This window comes from Petromyzon marinus, chromosome 7 (assembly GCF_048934315.1).
Source record: "Petromyzon marinus isolate PM22_M1 ecotype Great Lakes invasive population chromosome 7, UKy_Petmar_22M1.pri1.0, whole genome shotgun sequence".
NCBI classification, from domain to species: domain Eukaryota; kingdom Metazoa; phylum Chordata; class Hyperoartia; order Petromyzontiformes; family Petromyzontidae; genus Petromyzon; species Petromyzon marinus.
The window spans coordinates 10,465,020-10,485,978 of record NC_133673.1 but is presented as its reverse complement, the minus strand read 5'-3'; the positions used below and the strand labels follow the sequence as shown (position 1 = coordinate 10,485,978).

General features: G+C 40.4%; 1 protein-coding gene across 22 annotated transcripts in view; it reads right to left on the bottom strand.

The window, feature by feature from the left end:
• LOC116939958 (neuron navigator 2) overlaps positions 1 to 20,959 on the bottom strand; it is a 271,136-nt gene that overhangs the window by 76,541 nt on the left and 173,636 nt on the right. For 21 of the 22 annotated variants that reach the window (XM_076065371.1, XM_076065356.1, XM_076065361.1 and 18 more), the window contains 4 exons: positions 20,263 to 20,387; positions 16,977 to 17,088; positions 16,387 to 16,824; positions 9,425 to 9,547 (listed from right to left, as the gene is read on the bottom strand). In XM_076065371.1, the coding sequence (XP_075921486.1) occupies positions 9,425 to 9,547; positions 16,387 to 16,824; positions 16,977 to 17,088; positions 20,263 to 20,387 (798 nt within the window). The remainder of the gene's footprint in view (positions 1 to 9,424; positions 9,548 to 16,386; positions 16,825 to 16,976; positions 17,089 to 20,262; positions 20,388 to 20,959) is intronic. The other variant, XM_076065358.1, reaches the window with a different exon arrangement.

Sequence of the window (20,959 nt, the reverse complement as noted above, 5' to 3'; positions counted from 1 at the left end):
CACGTTTAGAATGCATGTGCAAAGAATTGCTCGCGCATTTTTTTCATCCGTCCCATCACATTTCATGGCAAAAGTATTGTTTTTTTAAAGGTGTTTTTAGCTGAATGAATGCGAGTTATGACTGGCAGTATCAGAGAATGCATAGAAAAGACCAACATAGTGGTCTTCTTTTGTATGGCCTATGAGGAGCAATTAGAGATTCACTCATAAGTGATTTAGTTACTTTGGGATTTGGATAACTGCAGATACACCATCTACAAATTTACATTTCGGGCAATGGTTATGTGTCATTATAATGAATGCACACACTGTAGTATAATGTTGCTGCTTCGGGTTAGTATACAGGTCGAGGGAAAGTTAATAAAAGTCTGGCGCTGTGGATGATAAACCTTCGTCAGGAAGGCCAGCAATACGCATTCAGGGTGTATCTTTTTTGGGCAAAAGCATCCATTTTTTTCTCCCACATTCAGTGACATATAACAAAACTTTACATCAACGTATATAGAGAAAAAAACTCCCCAGTGAGTATGTTTTATAGACGACTATCTGAATGATAATAAAGCAAACGAATCCTGATCGATGTAAAATAATTTTCACTCCATTATATTTGTAAATAACAAAGTCAATTTAGAGTTTTAAACACCAACGCTTTTCGATAGTTTTACCGGATTATTACTCAAATTAACAATGTAATTTGGATTTAAAATGCAAAACTCCTTTTACCTTTAACAACGATGACCAATTAAATATCATGCTTTTTTGCTTTCATTCCATGTAATTTATCATTGTCCAGGTGTTTGACTAAATGTCATAACAGGCAGTTTGCTCTTATTGACTTTTTTTTTATAAAATAGAAAAGCTGAAAAGTGCACATAGAAGAATGGAGAGATACATAACTGGAATTACGTTGCGAGAAAGAGGACCGTGTGAATTACAGAATAAACACGAATCACCAGTCATATTTACTGCCAAACAATTATAACAAATAATTTAATTTTATATCGCGTCATTCGTGCTAATTGCATCCCGCGACGCTGTCCATTCGTTGTCTTTGGCAGGACACGTCGCGAGAGAAAGGATGGTGGTGGATGAGCAAGACTGGTGATAAAATGGCAGCCAAAGGAGAGAACGTGCCTGGCGGGATGGACCAATGAGAAGATTGAGCCGGTGGCATCTGTTCACGGGCAAGAGTGAGATGGCAGAGGCATGAAGGTGACGGTATTGTGGGGAGACCATCCAGCAGTAGATATACCAAGGCTAACGATGATCACGATGATGATGGCGACATGTGAGCAACTACGCAAAAAATAACTTTGCGGGTTAATACACACGAACAAATGCCATCACTTGCTTTTGACAATAAAACTTAGGAGCAGCGTAATAAAATGCTGAAGGCTAACAGTAACAATTCACAGTAGAAAGCGCGCAGGTGGCATTTGTCTAAGTAAGATTTAAAAAAAAGTTTCGTTTGATAAAAATACTTTAGGTGTAAATACAAATGGAATTAAATAACTCGGTCTCCTGCATTCGTTTATGTAAATAAAGGAATTTTTTTAAACAAATGTACAATTGGGAGCCATTACATACCTATTTGGGTCACTTTAACCCTTAAGCAGATCGCATTATCATAGGATTCCACTCTGTGGCAGAAATACTTCCCAAAAAGGCAATGGCAAAAGCAGCATAAATGCATTACGTAACATTCTTAGTATTCCATCTGCACCGTTACATGAACGGAAATACTTTCTGAAAATCTTCCACACATTCTTTGTGGCATCAAGGGCTCCTCGGGATAAGAATAGGGGAAAGTTGTGTGGATTAGTCCAAAGTGTTATTCAAAGCATTTTTCAACTTAAAACCATTTTGCCGAAATACAAAACCAGCATGCAAACATGTGCTAATTGATATTTGACATGGCACAGGGTCTGGCAGCAATATCTGAAAACTTGAGATGATGTAGAATTTCAAGGTTGTATTCTCTCTCTTAAAAGTCTATCGGAGTGGAATATGGTGTGCCTGGTTTGTGCTATACAGACAAGGCACACTCCATCTGAACAATGCACTTGAATTGCAATATAATATATTATCCTTTACAATCCTGTCGAAATTAAACTGAATCCATGCACCATCAGACCAGGTGCAGTGCGCTTCTGTATTGAGAAATGCAAACAAAATACACAGGCACAGGGTAATCTGAAAACAATGCACTCATCTCCACAACCAAATACCGAGAGTGGCTTGCTTGCGCTATTGTAGCTTAGCCTCTTTGGAGACAGATTAACGTTAAAGTTATTTTGGAAACAATGACATATGTGGCCACTGCCAGAGGCACAGTAAGTCAGAAGAGTTGGAGACTTGGTTTAGCCTGAAGGTTAGAAAGCGGAACGTGTTCAGGGCTATCAACTTAACAGCTCCTTTGTCAAGCCACTGCTAGATGAAGGCCTCTCAATGCTGCATTGGTCACGTGTGCATGAACTTCTTTCGCACTGTATGTGGCCAAACTTGCTAATAAGAGGTGTGGGAAGCATCGTTCATTATGCTGGTTAATGCAGATTGGTGAAGAGGAAGCCCAGAACAGGTTCATGTTACTCGCCGCTCATGTTAACCTTGGCTCGGAATCAAACTCAGGTTGTTGAAGTTCATGCTACCCGAATTATACATTAGATAATGTACATTATCAGAACACGGTGGTTTTCAAATAATTAAAATCCATCAAAATCCATTACATAATGTACATTATATTATATGCATGCATGCATTACATAATGTACATTATAAAATATACATTATATAATATATATTGCGCCCCCCCCCAAAAAAATATACAAAAGTCTATTTTTATCATTTTTGCATGGTGTACAGTCTGGAAAGTACCCACATGGCAAATTTCAAGTTTGTTGCATGTCGGGAAGTACGCTAAACATTTTGAACAGACACACATTCACAAATTTACCTTTTATATATAGATAAGTGCGGTAAATAAAAAAAAAGTCGTATTTGAATAGGCATTGCGACTTTCACAATTAACCACAAAGATGCGTACAGTAAATAAACGTGTAAATATAATGAAAGGAAATGCATTCAAATACAGTCTTATGTCAACAATCATACAATGGTAAATACAATTAAGGCATAAATTAACAAAAACATGGATGTAAACAAAGACATATATGAGCAAGTTCCTAAATAATTTGTATTGAAAAGTCATCCCTTGAACGAATAAACTAAAACAAACCGGTTTAAAGAGAACAGAGGTCATAGAAATGTAAAAATATTCAACGTTTAATTGTATCCCACGTATGGGTTAACCAATTCAACCACCACTGGTGTCGTTATGAATAACAATTGGAACACTTTACTCCGTCTGGATATGCATGCATGCAACTATTGGGATAATTTAACAAGATACGCCCCAGCAGCGTTTCACAATAGCAATACTATAACTGCATATCTTGTCTAAAAAAATGCAACTTTATTTGTAGGTTATGAATTATTAATCGATAACAAAATTACACCAAATTCAAGAGGCACTGAATTAGAACTGGCTTTTTCCCTTGAGGAAAAATAGTGGCCTTAAGCAATGGATTTTGATCATTTGAAAAGCACTATGTACTGATGTATGCAGCTGACATTCATAACATTTTCCAATGGTGGCCAAACTTCATTTTATATCTACATTCATATCTACAGTAAATGCCAAGTGTACGGAGTAGTGCATATTTAATTTGCTTTTCAAGTTGCTTAAAGGCTGGCGCAATTATTTTTAAAACAGCTCAAATGTTAGGATACTGCACATGAGACTTGTTCCATTTGATAGTTTTATTATTATTGAGAACTGCCCTCTTTCATTGCCTAAAGAACCCATCCCACCTTGAAAGCAGCCAGGAAAAGGTCAGCCAAAGCAACCCCAAAATGTCAAATGCTCACATCGGGGGAAAAATAAAACTCGAAAATTTGGTATGCTTTCTGTCGCATACTCCCCGCTGCATGTCACATCACACCCATCACAAGAGCTCTATCAGTGTTTCCACTGGAAATTCCCAGGAATGATATGTGGACCTGCACTATGCCATATATCCTGTTAGGTAGAGATGTAGTCCTGAAATTGTTTTATCACACCACTGCTTGCAGAAGGAGCACCTCCGATTCGTACGGTCGGCTACGTACGTTGCGAAAGACGTTCAACATACATACAAAGCTCAAGAGAGCCTCTATCAATGGTATTTGGCCTACTCTTCCCACTGATCGGACGTCTTGGAAGAAGTCGCTCTACCCATACTTTACCCCACCACAAGTGACCTGTCAATCGACTACCTCGTGCCTCTGTTACTCAATTATTAAATGATAAAAATTATTCAATAACAATTGTGTAAAAATTGTGCAAAGCCACGGGTTTATAATGTTAAAGCACAATATGTATTAAATGAATTGTTAAATATGTACAAAGTATCATCAAGAAATAAGAATATATATGAATAGCAGCTTGATAACATTCCCCCAAAATAGAATGTAGTGGCATTAATACACCCAGCTACAGTTTAACTGTGCAGTTAACACCACATTAAATAGCTAAACATTTTTATTCGAACAAAACAATGCACAGGATATACATGGAACAAAAAGAATATCAGAATTTTTTTCTCATTATCTTTAAAATTATTTTTCCAACTTTTCAGAAAAGGTGGATTTTTAATATCAGAATTTTCCACATATGACAATGAATTTAACTTTGTTGGTGATGAGTTTTAACAGACATGCTCAGGGGCTCTCGCAGTATCTGCCTTTTTAAATACAAGCCCAAGGCCATTAAAACATTGAAAATGAAATAAACAAAACCTTGAGAACAGCCATTATAATCTGAAACTACACATTCGGTGGCAATAGCCAGACGCTGCCTCGTGAAGAATATCAATCACAAAGATGTCCCAGTGTGCTTCACCATAAACGGAGTGGGTGATTTTTTTTCTTACCAGCATAAAATGCTGCACAAATCTCTGCAAACATCTCAAAAATATATACACCCAACATTGAGAAAGCTTCCATATCAGAAACAAAAAAGTAAGCTGCTGCATTGATCTAATATTCATAATTAAAATACGAAAAATGTAAATTATATGGATGTTTAATAAAAGCAAACCCTCATGCATACTGATGGGAATTTCAGAAGAACTTCTTCTAACCAGCTGCGTTTGAAAACCAAGGTCATTTCAACCGTTCAAATGGAAATTCCATGAGCTGTAGTATATCAAAAAACACAATGTCCAAACCTTACTTACAAATTGAACTTTAAATACACACTACATGACGTGCACCTAAGCATTTCCAAAGTGGTCTAAATAAAAAAAAAATCTGAAAAAGATGGATCATATACTTACTTGTGACCTTGGTTATAATAGTGACTAATCATATCAGCTAATAAATTAGTCAATCAATAACTCAATATCATCGCCCTGAAAGGATGACGACGCTTGCAAGGCCACTCACCAATTGCTGTCTGAGAGCTAGAGTCTAGGCCCTGGTTTGCCACTTGGACCACCACAAGGTCAGGCAAACACCATCAGGGCCAACCCAAGGGCCTAAGGGCGGGGCCGTGATTGATTACATGCACGTTGATGACATTGCTTATTTAATCATCCTGGTTTTAACTCCAGCTGAATAACCACGACTTCACTTGTTTGGACAACTGCATGAGAAAGGAATTCACGAACTATGCTCGAGTCATTTTAGGCACAGCCAAGGGACCACATGCCCTTATGCACGCTAAAATGCCAATGACATCACTTCACACCAAAAGGACCTCACATAAGTCTTGGAGGTGGAAAGAGATGCTGCAACTCGTACCACATGTTCCTGTGGAAAGATTATCTTGTGGCACAGCTGAAGGGAAATGTGTAATGCTAAAAAAGAAAACGGCTCACATGGAATTCAAATTGTCTCCACAAAAATAGTATTGGAATTGCACATTCAAGTAAATATGGACAAATGTTGGATACATCTCTGATATGTATTTAAGTGTATATACAAGGGAATCATTCATATATGCTAGAAATTCCGAAATATACTTAAGGACTATAGAACTTAATAAAAATATCGTTTTGATAATATACTCTCGAATAATCCATGCCAGTTTAATTGTTACAAAGGAATGCTGATATTTATTTGCTTTATCTTTTATTTTCATACTATGCCAATCTGTCTCCATTCTATCCCCGAGCAACCTATCACCCCCACGCAAATGTATAAGTCGAGTAGCCAATTTAAATTACACGAATTCTCTTACGAACAGTTTTATATGTAATTTCCTTTAAGATCACCAGGACAATAATAATGGGGAAGGGGAGTGGGGGGGACAGAGAAAACATAAATTAATTTACAAATAAACCGCTGTGATTTCCAAGGTCACACGTTTAAATCGCAGCTGTGGCCACATCCAAATGGAACACACAAATGTTACATGGGGAATAAACCAAAGTAATTTCAGCTGCAATCCCTGAACACAAAGATCCAATACACGTTGAACTAAAACGTTATTTTCATCAGGCACCATGGCAAGACACTGACCTGGGCAGAAACATCAAAGAGTAATGGCCATGAATCGCCGCTATTTGTGAAAACATTTTATTATTAACTGTTTAATGTTTTGTGTGCCGCGTATATTTCCAAATTTTCTCCTGCTTATTCCTGTTGACACGGTGCTCAACTTTCACATGTTAAATGCCATTTTTCTGCTCATATAATTCTTTACCTTCTTTGCATCAGACATGACTAATACATCATTTTTAAACTCTTGCAGTGCTAACAAAATTAGTCATAGTTACATCTCGCACCAAACTCCCACACTGACAAGACATCCTTTATCTGCAGAGCAACATTTGGCTGTTACTTTGCAATGGTTTTAACCCATTCATGACACACTTCAATTATTAAAACTACTCTCCATATTTGACCTGTCTTCAACAAATGAATGTGTGTCATTATCAATGCACGCCTGTAATCAAGCACCGTGTGGAGGGCAGGCTAAGTGGATACGCAAATGTTGCGAAAATCGCTTCCCCTGGCTTGCCAGGAGAATGTGGGACAGCAAAGCGTGGAATAAACTCCATCTGTTCCATCTGTATGGAATAGTGTTGCCCCCCTCCCCTTCCACCTGTAGGTTTTCTCCGTGTGCTCCGGTTTATTTCCACATGTATAAACAAACATTCATTCGCTGAAAAGATGTTCATTAACACACACTTCCGCATTTGTGGATTGTGCAGCGTTGTGAAATGCATTTTGAAAAGGAATGACGCAATATAAAGCACAATTATTATCAATCAATGCGTTTTTAGTCCACATGGTCTATCAGAATATGTCCTTACTGACATCACTTTCCTTTACTCTTTTGTCGCTGGAACCCATCTCACTCCTACATATTCCCATCTTTACCCACCCAACCTATCCTTCTGATAACTTCCCAAGCAAGTTCCTTCCGCTGGCTCTATTTGCGCTCCTACTCACCACTGACACACCTCTAATCCATGGCCTTCCACAATATCTGGCTGTCCTCCTCAACGACCTCATCCCTCAACTTGCTCACTGTCCCCCTCCCCACCCCGAGCCAAGACGGTCCTGGCAGAGCGCCGTTTCTCTGTGGCTGCTCCAATGATTTGGAATTGCATCCTGATACAAGCACACAGCAGCAGCAGAAAATTCACCACCACTTTTAAAGAGACAGCTGAAGGCTCCATCTGTTTCGTTGGGCTCACGAGGAACCCAGGGGCCTGGCTCAACGTCTTCGAGTAACGACTGGAAATTGTCTCTCCTTTCCGTGAACAGATACACGCTAATTTTTTACAATTATTATTATGGGTAGGACTGTCAGCTTATGAATTGATTTACTCTTCATGCAGGTGTGCAATTATTCAAAGATATATATCTTGAATGCTGATTGGCATTATGGCCAGGTTTCACAAATATAGTTCATTGCAAATGTTCAATGCATGTGCTAGCAATATTAGTTTCTAGATACGAGTGTCTGAACAAAACATTTTCACTTACGCCTGCATTGAAAACTGCACCTCTTGCGCTTAATGGCATATTTATGTAAAATATTATATATTTAGTCAGTGTGTTGCATGCAGGGTTTGGCCATCATCTCCATAAATCCATACTAATGCTGCCACCTTGTGTTAATTACTGTAAATCCAATTTTCATATGTAAAGCACATACGTACAGCGTTTAAGTCCATTATTCTAGACCCACAAAAAGTCACAAAAAACGTGGAGCGCACAGGGACCCACAACAAAACTGCGTGCTGACATCGTGACATGCACGATCACGTTGTGGCAGAATTGTGACAGTCAACACTACTTCGCATAGATGCATTCCTTTCGCATGAAAAATAAGAATAGGTTTCACCCTTTCTGGCAATAAAACAGTAGGTGTTAAGCTGCTCAAACACCAAATATAAACATTTTGCAAGGAATCAAGTCTGCATTAACCACACGTACTTGTGGTGAACATTCAAGCAAACATGCCCTGTTTGTTTGCATGTTCACCATACTTTGATACTGGCAAAAAGGTCCCATGATACATTCCTTTCTATTCGTCACGTGTCTAAAACTATGCTGCATGATGTATTCTGTAGCAATGTATAAGATGATGTCAATACATATTGACATATGCACATATATTGTACAGAATTATCTCTGTACTAGACAATAACATACTATCCCTCAGCCAAAATGCTACTTTCAGCAGGGTGACAGTAACTGCTAGAAATCCTAACTGGAATTGTCATTGCACAAAAATGCCACTAAATACTTGAAATTTCCCAACCAATTTTGCATGGAGTGGCACTCACCTCTTGTTTACTATATCCCTGAGCCACTGATGGATATTCCACATTCCTATGGTGGGGATGAGTTGTTCCATAGGACAACCACTGTGGACTTGCCCACAGAGTGGGACTCATTTCATTGACCTAGGATGGATGATGAGCTGAGTCAACGACTAGGATTTGAACTGGTAGCCTTCCGACTACAAGCCAAGGGTTCTACCGATGTGCCACCCAGTCAGATGCATTTGTTTTTAATAGGCAAACGGTAAAAAAAATATTCAGGGAAGCTGGCATGCCATAAGGAGTATGTTGGCATGCAAAGCAAGCAGCTGTGTTCAGGTGACCACATTTTGTTCATACCCAGTGGTGGTTGACCCAGTGCTGGCCGGATAAATATATCGGTGGGGTATGGAAGCCCACGGGGGTAGGCGACGTGCGGGGAAAGTGACGAGAAGAGATGGGGAGGGAGGGGGGTGTGTGGAGTTCATAATCTCTATAATGAGCAGGTAAGTTTTTGTCAGTTCACTAGTGGAGCCCAGCCCCACCAGCCCCTAACGAGGGGCCACCATCACTCTCGGTGCCTCGGCAGACAGGGCACCACGTACCTGTCTGCATCTCCCACGGCCAGGGGCACGCCGCGCTGCATGGCTTCACGCACGACCGTCAGCCCGTCCGGCACCCGATTCAGTCGCCGTGTGTACAGGCTCAAGCCACCGTCCGTCATGTAGCTGCAAAGGAGGGACGGACACGCGTAAGCTCCAGAGGCCAGATGCCACACCACACGTTTAATGTATGTCTTGATTGCAGTTTGAATATAATGGTATTCATTTTTTTGCTATTTGCTAACTGTCTACACAAGTGGGTTCTGGTCAATTCCACATCGATCAAGATATCATCAGGGCCAAAGCCACTCCTGGCACCACACCTCACCGACACTTTTTACCCACAGCTGCTGCACAGTAGACACATGACCTTTAAGATCTGCACTGACAGTATATCATCAACTTGTTGTAGTACAAACACATATCACCTATGGCACTGGTTAATAATATAAATAAGTAGACCTCCATATCTCCATAAAAAAGTATAATATTTTTGCTAGTTTACCAGCCTCTGGATGAGTATGGACCTTCTGCGTCTCAATAGCAGTCAGGCGTGTTAAAAAATAATACTGCTGGTTTGGCAGATGTTATTGGTAAAATCACTCTTTCTAGATAGCGAGGCCCCGTCAGTGCAAAACATGATAATACTGTATAAAAATGTGCGATGTCCTGTAGCAGAGCATTCTAATCAATAAAATACAAAAAATTATAAATCATCCTTCTAATGTGATTGCAATACTGGTTTCATAACACGCATTGCCACTACTTGGGGGGAAGGGAAGTAATGGAACAAAAAACGAAAACACCCAAAAAGATGCATCCTTGGAATTACATTGAGGACATAAAGAGAACACATGGATAAGAGAATGTAAGAGAGTTTGCCAGCTTCAGCAGGACACTGTGCTGGAGGGAGTAATGAAAGACAGACACTCCTGCATCACACACTTTTTGATGCGCTTCTGCGGCAGTCTGGAATGCTCTTCGTTTTTTTATATATATTAGGAAGCCATTGGAGCTACGCACTTTCAAATGTAGATTAAAAACGATTTTCTTTACAACTGCTTTTTGTTTTTAGTTTTTTGTCCCCCGCCCCGTACCTCTATGTTTGTCTACATTCGGTGCGAAAGAAGTTCAACAAGCATAACAATGGCCGATGGTCAAGAATAGCGATCGAGTGGCAGAAAAGCAATAGAACAATTATCAAATTATGGCCACCGAATAGATGGAGCATAATTAAATGAGTTTATTTGTAGGTTCTAGATGGATTGTTACATCGCGGTGAAAAAAAAAGTACGTCTGAATTCATTAAAAAAGGCCACTTACAATACCTAAACAATGCGCATTTTTACCCTGGCTTCCAGCAGTGACCAGACAACCTCTCATTGTCCGAGAGCTCACATTCCCACTTGCCACACCGACAATGTGAACAAATGATCCGAGATCCCAAAGCTGTGTTCAGGACACACAATTTCTATCAGTTAAGTTGTCTCCAGAGGTGGAAACAAATTTGCCACGGTCCTTTGGAGGTCACAGTGTGTCATGAGGGGTTAAGCAGCTCCAATTATCCAAACAGTAGCATGGAAGCAGTGTGCTAATCATGCACAAAAAGTAAACTCGTTGAAGCGTGGCAGTCACTCAGAATAAAAAAATAGTCTTGTACGCACATGTTGGTCACTGATTAATGTATCGGTATTGACGAAACGTAAAATTGCGTGCCACGCGAAACCACGCATTCGAATTTGGTACACTCGTGCGCTGGCAGCAGCGGATTGACAAATGGGCTATACAGTATCATGTGCAATAGCCCCTTGCCTTGAAACCACTGATAAACTAAAGCAAAGGCACAACACAGAATCTAGTTGCTAAAATATAAAATGCTCATCCAATATATCTCAAGCTTAACCACCAACACCTGTATAAGTAAGCTACACCGCTCAGTGCTTCTGGAAAATTATTACAACCTCTAGGCAGGATAACAAAGACATTCTTCCCGTAATAAAGGCATGACCTCCCAAGCAATAAATCTTCAGGCCAGAGAAAGGGTTTGGTTCCTATCTCTCTTTTGCTTTGATCCTCTATTTGGACATCTCCCACCCAAACAAGCCCTAGAAAAAAACATCCCGGTGGTATGATTAAAACTTTACCAAGGCTGAAGGAGATGGGGTGAGGCAAGACATGAAACAGCAACCATATTGTTTTTGGTTTAACGTAAAGAGGAGAATGCAGATTTTTCAGTGCTCAACTTTTAAACCGTGTTCTATTTCATACATGAAACACATTCCCATTATCCTATAACTGCACAGACCAACTGGGCCCTGTTTAAAATGCGGTCATATAAGTATCATTACGGTCCAAAAGTTATGTTATCTAGAGTCAACATGGCAAAGGTGTTATGTCATTTCTTAATATCTGTGTGTGTGGGTGTGTATTTCTATCGTGTCGTTAAAGACAAATGCTTATCCCTATACAGTCCACGTATTTTAAAATAAATAAGTACATTTCGTGACTTTATACATGAATGCTCTTCTACAAATACACTTAATCTTAACAATGTAAAACAATAATAAATTCCCCCCCCCCCATTATTCGTTTGGAAAATCTCAAGAGAAAATGGTTCACAAATAATATTATGTCACAGCAATAATGGCAATTGCTGCAATTACAATTTTGAAGATGCTTTTGTTCTTTTAAGGAAACTATGCCTCTTGCCACGCGATAATATATCTGTAATTATCTATGCGTTCACAACATCACCAATATTAATCATCAGCTGAATAGAACTCAAACTGTGAATCAATACTCACAATGGAATGATGCAGCACAATAAAACAAGGTTCTACAACATTTAACTGAATTTGGCATTAAAAAAATGCAAACTTACCCGCGAAACATTATTGAATTCCACGAACCGAAAGAAAGAAGTGATTGGGAATAAAGGGGTAGAGCTGAGCCCCCCCCCCCCCCCCTGTTCGGTTTGACTGGACTAGACACTGCTGAGCCGCCAGGGAAATGTTAAACATTCAACCATCCAAAATTCCTCTTCCAAATAGAGATATGCCCAACAGCCCCACAGGACGGTCTGTCATCGACGAGGTGAACTTGGTTTGTTTTTATGAGACCCCCACCCCCCCCCCACCATGCCACTGAGCTGGACAGATATCCATCCCTGGGATTTGGGGAGGGAGACAGACAGGAAAGTGGGCCTGGCATCTGGCTTGGGTTGTATTTTTGAAAATTGGGGGCAGCATGTTTGGACATATCTGCAACCCAAACTGCTACGTCTGCCAAACGCTACCGCGGCAATGTGTTCAAAATAGGTTACTCAAATGATGAGAGCCGTACAGCTGAATGTATATTTGGGACATTTATGTACGTGTGTACGTTGGTTGAACGTATTTCGCACCGTACGTAGCCGACCGTGCTAATCGGAGGTGTGCGATAATTTAGTGCGGTCTGGGACCGCTTTGTTGGTTTTTTTGCTGCCTTGCACAATCTTGCTAAATTGGACGTAAACAATGAATTATATTTTGATTCATATTTGTATTATTTCATTGTTTCTCTTCTACGTGACTTTACCGAAAGAACCAAGAAAATGAATTATATGTTTATATTAAGTGACTTGGTATTGTTTTCTGTCGTAACTTGCTGACCTGCCCATACTGGACATCTGTGAAAAAGAGCTAGATAGCTCATAGGATTCCTCCAGTCTAAATAAAGATTCTGATTCTGATCCTCATTATCTTGTAGGTCCCTCATGTGTCGATATAAACGATTACATATGCTTTCAAGCAAGCCCACGGTCTAACAATTTCCTGAAGTAACTGTCAGTGTTATGAATGCAGCTGTACGAAGCACATCCCTCAATAAACGTTTGGCGTTTGCCACAGAAGTATTGTTTTTACCTTGTGCAATGACTATTCACCAACGTATTCACCAATGTATAAGCGCTTACAATTCAGTCATTCATATGGAAGAGTAGTTGCTATTTAAGTGTGAGACACGTGATAAAAAATAGAGTAAAAATATGAAATCTATTACAATTGAAATATATGATATTTGCAGCTGTATTCACTATGTTCACTCAGCCAGTGAAGCTTTAATTTATGGGATCTGCTGCAGTGCTGTAGATATTCCACAGGGCTGCCACATTCCTGTCTGTATGTGGTGACAGTCCACTGTACAGGGCTCGTCATGAGGCATTCTAGCAGCAAATGAATGGCCTGACATGCAAACAGCTCCATATATTTAGTCAACGAAAGTGTAAGAGATCACTTCATGGTGGGGAAAAAGCGAAGTGGTCAGCAAGCTTGCCACTGAGGCATCATGCGTGGGCTCAAAGGTTGAAATCTAGCAAACGCTTTGGAGCACTACCGATAATTTTCAAAGCGTGCTGTCTGCTATAAAGTATGCCACGGCGATCCCCGTTGCATCGTTTGGAAGAGAACGTCATTGTGTCTCAGTGTAATGGCCCAAGATTTGACAATTTAGAAACATAAAAGTAATTAATAATTTAGATTTGAAAGAGTTCTCCAAATGAGGACCGCACAAGCCTGTAGACGTGACATTGCCTCTAAGTTAAAATATATATCAGGTACAACAACTTGCTCGGAAAATTTAATTGGCAGTTGTTATATAGGTATACAATAAAAAGATCTTTAATAAAATTATCCAAATGGATAGTTTATTTAATTTGCATCTCTCAGCAGACGTTTTCCAATGTGTCCTTCACTGAATAAACATGAAATAGCTGTAGATGGTATTACTTTAATACGTATAAAATACTTTATTTCAGTATTTGACATACATAAGAACAATAATACATTAACAAGGCAAGCAAAATGGCTGTGCTGAGCCTTAGATAAGTTATTGGTACGTGAAGCCCTCCAGTGACCCACTGCCACTAATAATAAACGTATCAGCTGACCGGGCGCAGGGGATTAGTGACAGAATGGTTGAGCAAAGGGTCAATGGCTTCCATTTCATAGAAACATGCGTGACATTAAGATGATCATGCTGCACAACACGGCAGGCATGATCCAAACCGGATCATGTTTGAGAAGGAAACTGGCACTAAGTGGACACATATATTTAGGATGGACAACAACAAGAAAAATTCAAAGTGTGTTGTTTGGAAAAATGGAAGGAACCGGAAAGAGAGGAAGACCTAACAGAGATTTCAGCTTTTGAAGACCTAAAAGATGCACGCCAAGATAATGTTATGGCAGTACAGTCGCAAGGCTGCACGCCGAAGGTAGATCATAGCAGCTTGCCCCGAGTTCCTAATTTAACTTCAGCTGATCAGCTAATTTTCAAAAGCTGCTCATTACCTCTGCCACTTGTTCTTTCATCACACATTCACTGGAGCAGATATTCACGGGATGAAATAACATAAATATTCACCGCGTGCACAGACACCACCACTGATCGTAAAATGTAATATGTCGTGAATTATTCTGTTCAAATTAATTTGTTTATGAAATTTCAAAAACAAATACAAAACCGAGAGAATGTTTTATATTATTCAACACCAATGAATCCGGCATACGGTATTTAAAACACATTAAAATGTAGTATATTTTGATGAAACATCAACACCTATGATTACTATTACTCAGCCAAAACGACTCTAATATAATGTTCCGAAAGACGATGCTGAATATTTCATTTTGTTTGCGTTCAGCTAATGGATATTTAAACATTAATTTAATCTTTGTTTCTACCAATACCATTTACATTTTGTGGCATTTCAGCTGTTTCGCAAATTATTTAATAAACTCGTGTGCACATTTGCACCAAAGATGCCTCAGCAGGGAATACGGCAACTTGCCACTGTCAATATTACATACTAAAGTCAGGTTTACAGCAAAAGTAGAAATTTAGCCAAATATTCATCAAATCATATATTTGCTTTCAAGTATTAATTGAGTGCCTTTGGAAAGCTGAACATGATGAAGAAAAGCAACACCCTAATGTGCCTGAAGAACAAAGTTTTCAAACAGTGCATATTGCTGAGAAATGGATCAGAAACATCAACGCAACAAATGAAACAAACATCTTAAAGGAGAGATGCATGCTTGAAATCACACTGAGAGACAGAAAGAGACAATGCATAGATTAGGGAATAATCTAACTTAGAGACATCATCTAAGATAAAAACTATTGCAAAAATGAAGTGATGAGATCAATTCCAATCCAGGAGTGAGATGCATTGTGGATTGCGGAGTAACGGAACGGGGAGACCTTCATCCAGCAGTGAATAGGCAATGGCATTTGATGAAGTGTCACTTAAATTAATTATAAGGGAACATAATTATTAAATTACACTTACACAGGAATATCGTAGGATTCTTCCATATTTTAAATATTTTTTTTGTAATAGCTCATATTCTGGTAATCTAGAGATGTATCTTTTTTACTCAAAGTCATTTATATCTCATCTTAGAATAAATGTGTTGGGGATAGAAAAATATGTAACCTCCTCAGCACATTTAGCAGGGTTAGTTTAAATTGCACATGAAGCAACATCACGGCTAATGTAATTAACTTCAAATGGAATACCGTCACTAATTAAAATCTATTCCAAGACCTCACGTAACCTGACATTGCCGAAGACCAGATCTCCCGGAAGCACCCGATGTCAGCGGATTTCAGAAGCCAAGCAATCCTCAGTCTGGTTAATAGTTTGTTGGTAGACTGCTGGAGAATAACTGCTGATGGGGATTGTGTGATGGGCAGGAGATGGCAGTAGAGCAATACAGAACAACATAATCTTGTTATTCAGGCACTGAATGATTCTTCAGTGCACAACTCAGAGTCAATGACAGAGGTTGGTGGTGAGTCCAGTTATTTGTTATTTGTACTGGTTCACCACTGCCAGCACAGTCCCTGAATTCTGCTCAACGTAGACAATTAGCCTGCAAACGCCCCAAAAAATAACCAAAGAAAGGCTGGCAAATGTATCGTACCCGCTCGCCACGTCCTCGCTGCGGAGATTCTTTCCCAGCACGTCGCCGTCGCTCATGTAGCCGGCCGCGTCGGCGCCCATGCCGCACATCTCGCCGTCCGCTCGCTCAGAGCCATCGCCGGCCTGGCCGCAGCCCGCCCCACGGCCCGGCACCGCCCTGCGCAGGTAGCGCCCTGCGGGTGCGCCGCCGCCTCCAGAAGCCGCCGCCGCCGCCGCCGCGACGGCTTCCTGCTGCACGAAGCGACCGGAGGCGGTGGCGCGGGGCGGGTAGCCATTGCCCAGAGGGGACGGGGCGTCGCCGGCCTGCAGGCGCGGGCTGCTGGCCTGCGCCAGTCGCCAGGAGAGAGGCGTCTGGGCGGCCGCACGCCCGCCCATGCCCAGCAGCCCGCGGCCGCTCACCTCCGTCGTCACGTTGCCGTCGAAAGTCGTCTCCAGCGTGCTGCGGGGAACGGTAAACGTAGGCAGGGCGGTGACGTGACTGCCACGATCGTAGTCGTGGACGACGACGAATTTGTGACCGGCCGATGTTAGGAAGAAAAAATTACAAAGGGGATTCGTTGATATACATTGAACCGGTGCGCAGCAAGTAACCTGTGAGTGATCTGCGTTCCCCGCAGGTTTGACATCGTCTCCTCCAAGTTCTGGCGCAAGTCGGCGATGTTCTTCACGGTTCTCATTCTCCGAGTCTCGGCATCCTCCCCTACTATCGACATCAGAGCAGCACATCCCATGTCTCCTCCACGCAGAAGCCAAGGCAGCTTGTAACTTGCCGTACGTGTACGTGTAAAGTCCATTGTCAATGCACCGCTGGACGAGTTATTTTGACCACATTTCACTAAGCTGCTCAATGCAGGTTGGTAAAGGTAACGTAGATGTGGGAGCATGGATGTACAGTACAACAATGGATTGTGATGCATTCATAATGAATATATGGCAAATATTATAAAGTAATTACAGGTGGTCCCTGATTTACAACAGCTCGACTTCCAACCTCCCGCTTTTGCGACCTTCCGCTTTTGCGACCTTTCTTATAGTCACTAAGACTCCCACAGTAACGACCAAAACTCGTATCTACGACCGCCCATCGACTGCTACCGACGCCGAGTCCATTAGCGACTAGTCTGCGCATGTCATGCGCGTGTCATGTGCAGACTAGTCGCCAGATGGGGCTGCTTTGCTCTTCTGCCGTATGGGTGTCTACAGGATAGCCCGACAGACTGCAGCTGTGCCTTGAGCAGAAACATCACACTGGAATTTCCAATGCAAAACACAATGGCTTCACTGTTAGCACTGATGCATTATAATAAAAAAATTCATATAACTTTTCCTTGAAGTGTATTGTTGTTGAAGCCTCCCCAATTTGATAAAGGTCCAGCCTGAGAAATGTCACTAAATACATTTAAATGGGAACCGAAAGAACGCTCTCAATCGGCTGTCCCTGACTGGCAATTGCTAAAACCAGCAATGCCACTTTACAGATTCCCTATACATTCTTATCGAGGCAGTCCAATTTAAATGTGAATTAACCGAAGCTTTTTTTCTGTAAATGATCTATCACTCTCCTTCCCCCTTTTGTAATCTTCAATGTGCACGTGTTGTCTCCCAACGCCATTGTCTAACCACAATTAAAGCTTTTGGGCCTAATCCCTTGTCTCTTAAATCTTGACTTCAATCGCAAAGTAAACAAGAAAACAGTAGTGGAACAAACAATGTCTATTTTGGTCCTCATTAACTCATTGACTCATCTGTGCAATGTTATTTTTTTTACTTAGGAAATACCAAATTCCGCTGCCACAGTAGAAACACAAAATAATTGGCCTCAATGGGTGTTGGAAAGCATGGCACAAACCCTTGCAAAGGGGGGGAAAAACATCGAAAAAGACAATCTGGAAATGTGTTAATTATAAAAGTATTAATAGTAGGTATAAGGCTTGTGGGTAGATTTTATTATATATATGTATTCCCGAGATACTAAATATATTTTGAGCGGTTATAGTCCACAATACAAGCATGTATTGTTATGCGTTTGGATTCTTGTAATTGCTTCCGTGGTTACTAATTTTACTACACCACAACACTATGCCTTGCTAAGCTACAGGGTGATTTCAACAAACCACAACATCAGCTAGTTGCTCTTAAACTAGTTCTGAATACCTCCAAAACCAAGGTGCTATACTTCTCACCAGGACTAAAGCAGGAAGTTATTTTTCCCCAATTACATTCCTTAAATAATTATCAAATATAGCAAGTCAAGATCTATAAGCATCTTGGGTCATCCTGGATTCAAAACTGAATTTTGAAGATCATATTGATTATATTGGTAAAAAGACAAAAATAAAAATTGGTTTTCTGTATCGACACAAGCACTGCTTCCCCCCAATGTTCCGTTTGGAATTGATAAAAGCTACCATACTGCCTCTACTTGACTACTGTGACATCGTATATAAATCAGCCCCAAGTACTGTACTGAAGAAGCTTGATTCCATCTATCACTCGGCCTTAAGATTTACATTGAACTGCCCATATAGGACTCACCACTGTGATCTCTACATTGGGTCAAACTTAACATATCTTAATGTTCGACAGCTTGTGCACCAGATCTTATTTATTCACGATGTACTTACAAAAATCTGCAGACTACCTGCTGGATCTCCTCTCTGTTTCAAAGAACAAATTTGACCTCAGATCTTCGCTCATTTACCAGCTTCACATTCCCTATTGTCGTACAAAAACTGGAGGAAGGGCCTTTGCTATTGATGCCCCAAGGGTCTGGAATGCTACTGCCAATAAACTGCAACTTGAATCGCTACCAATGAGATCTTCTCTCAAAACTGCTCTAGAGGAGTTGTACACCCCTAGCTGCCACTGCTATTCATTGGCGTAAAATAAAATAAAATGTTTCGCTCCGGATGACGCTGCAAAGTATAATCTGTATTTTGATTTAGCGTGCTGATCTTAAAGGTGCATTGAAAAATTTGATACTCTGATGCTTCTGTTGTTGTGGAGTAACTCATGCAGCCAGCTATGGCTCTAGGATTTGGTGTTACATGTTATTTATGTAGTTTATTATAAAAATTTGGTCACGGTCCCTGTGATCACTGTTACGTTGCAATTATGGCTTTATTTTTTGGTGATTTCGAAAAGTTTTTGTTTTGGACATGTTTGTTTTGTTGTAGTACGGAGTTAGACTTATGGCCTTAATCTAAGTTTTCTTGTGGTTGTTGTTGTTTGACTTGCATCCCACTGGGATTTTTTGCACACAGCATTGGTGTACGGTGCTTTTTCAGGAATATTTTGCTGCTTTTTTCATGGATTTTCTGTTTGCACAGTCACACATAGTCACTTTAAGATGTTTTTCTTGTTCGTGTTTTTGTTTTTTTAGTTTGTTGTGGTTGCACCCGATTCAAGAGCCAAATGGCTCACAGGGCTATACCAAAATTTAAAAAAAACTGAAATGCCTTGTGGGTAACAATTCCGCCATGTCCTAGAAAAGTTGTTTTAGCATAAAATGTATAGTATATACATTAAAATCAAGATTTGCACAGCTGTTGAATTATTCATAAATATTGTTATACATGTTAGTTGACGTATACTATTGTATTTATAGTTTTATTTTAAATAATTACATACGCCATTGCGTTTTTCTCATATCATTCAGAAATTTTTTTAGTCATGAAGTGGCAAAAAAAAAATCAACAAAGCTGACCAGACATGCAAGCTAATTTTTTTTTTATGAATCAGCTCTGCCCTAAATGAATCCCATTTTATTCAAAGTGGGCTTAATCGCACTGCATAAGGCCAAGAGAAAGTGGCAAAAACAAAGCATAGCTATACAATCACTGGGAGCACAAACAAACAAGAGCCGCAGTGGCTTTACCAGGCAGGTCGTCGACGCACGGCTGCTGTGCGGACTTGCTGAACAGGATCGGGTCCGAGTGAGCGCCCAGGTTCTGTCCAGCCTCCATGACCAGGGGCACATTTCCGTCGCAGTCCGTGTGGGTCCTGAGGCACAGAAATCATACCAACATTTTTTCGCAGTTGCATTTTGTGCGGTTATAGCTCACTTGGTACGCTTCTTTGGGAACTTATTCATTGCCCGAAGAAGTTCCCAGGCACATGGAGCAAAATTTCAGACATCATGCCGAGCAACGCGCGGCACAACCCGAAAACGCATCACCGATTTTATTTTATTTAGCTTATCAATGGCTAACAAACGAAACGTAATAAGATTGTGGCCTAATTAATAAGAAGGCAGTCCTATGTATTTACATTGTGTTAGCAAATTGTAATCATTGGTACAGCGCTAACAGGTAACATACATACGCGAACATTAAATATCACAATTGAGGTAATGCATTTTTTTTCATGTACATATTAAAAAAAATATATACTTACAAAGTGTTTTAAAAAAAATCATCAAGTGCAGGTCTTGGGGGAGATAAGTGCCTGATTTGGTATGGTTGCATTTTTCAAAGGCCTACGCCGTTAAAGTTACACGTGAAAATTGAAACACATTTTTAGAAAGACGTGCCCAAAGAAAGATTGTTAATCGTTCGCTACAGGGCTCGAGCCTT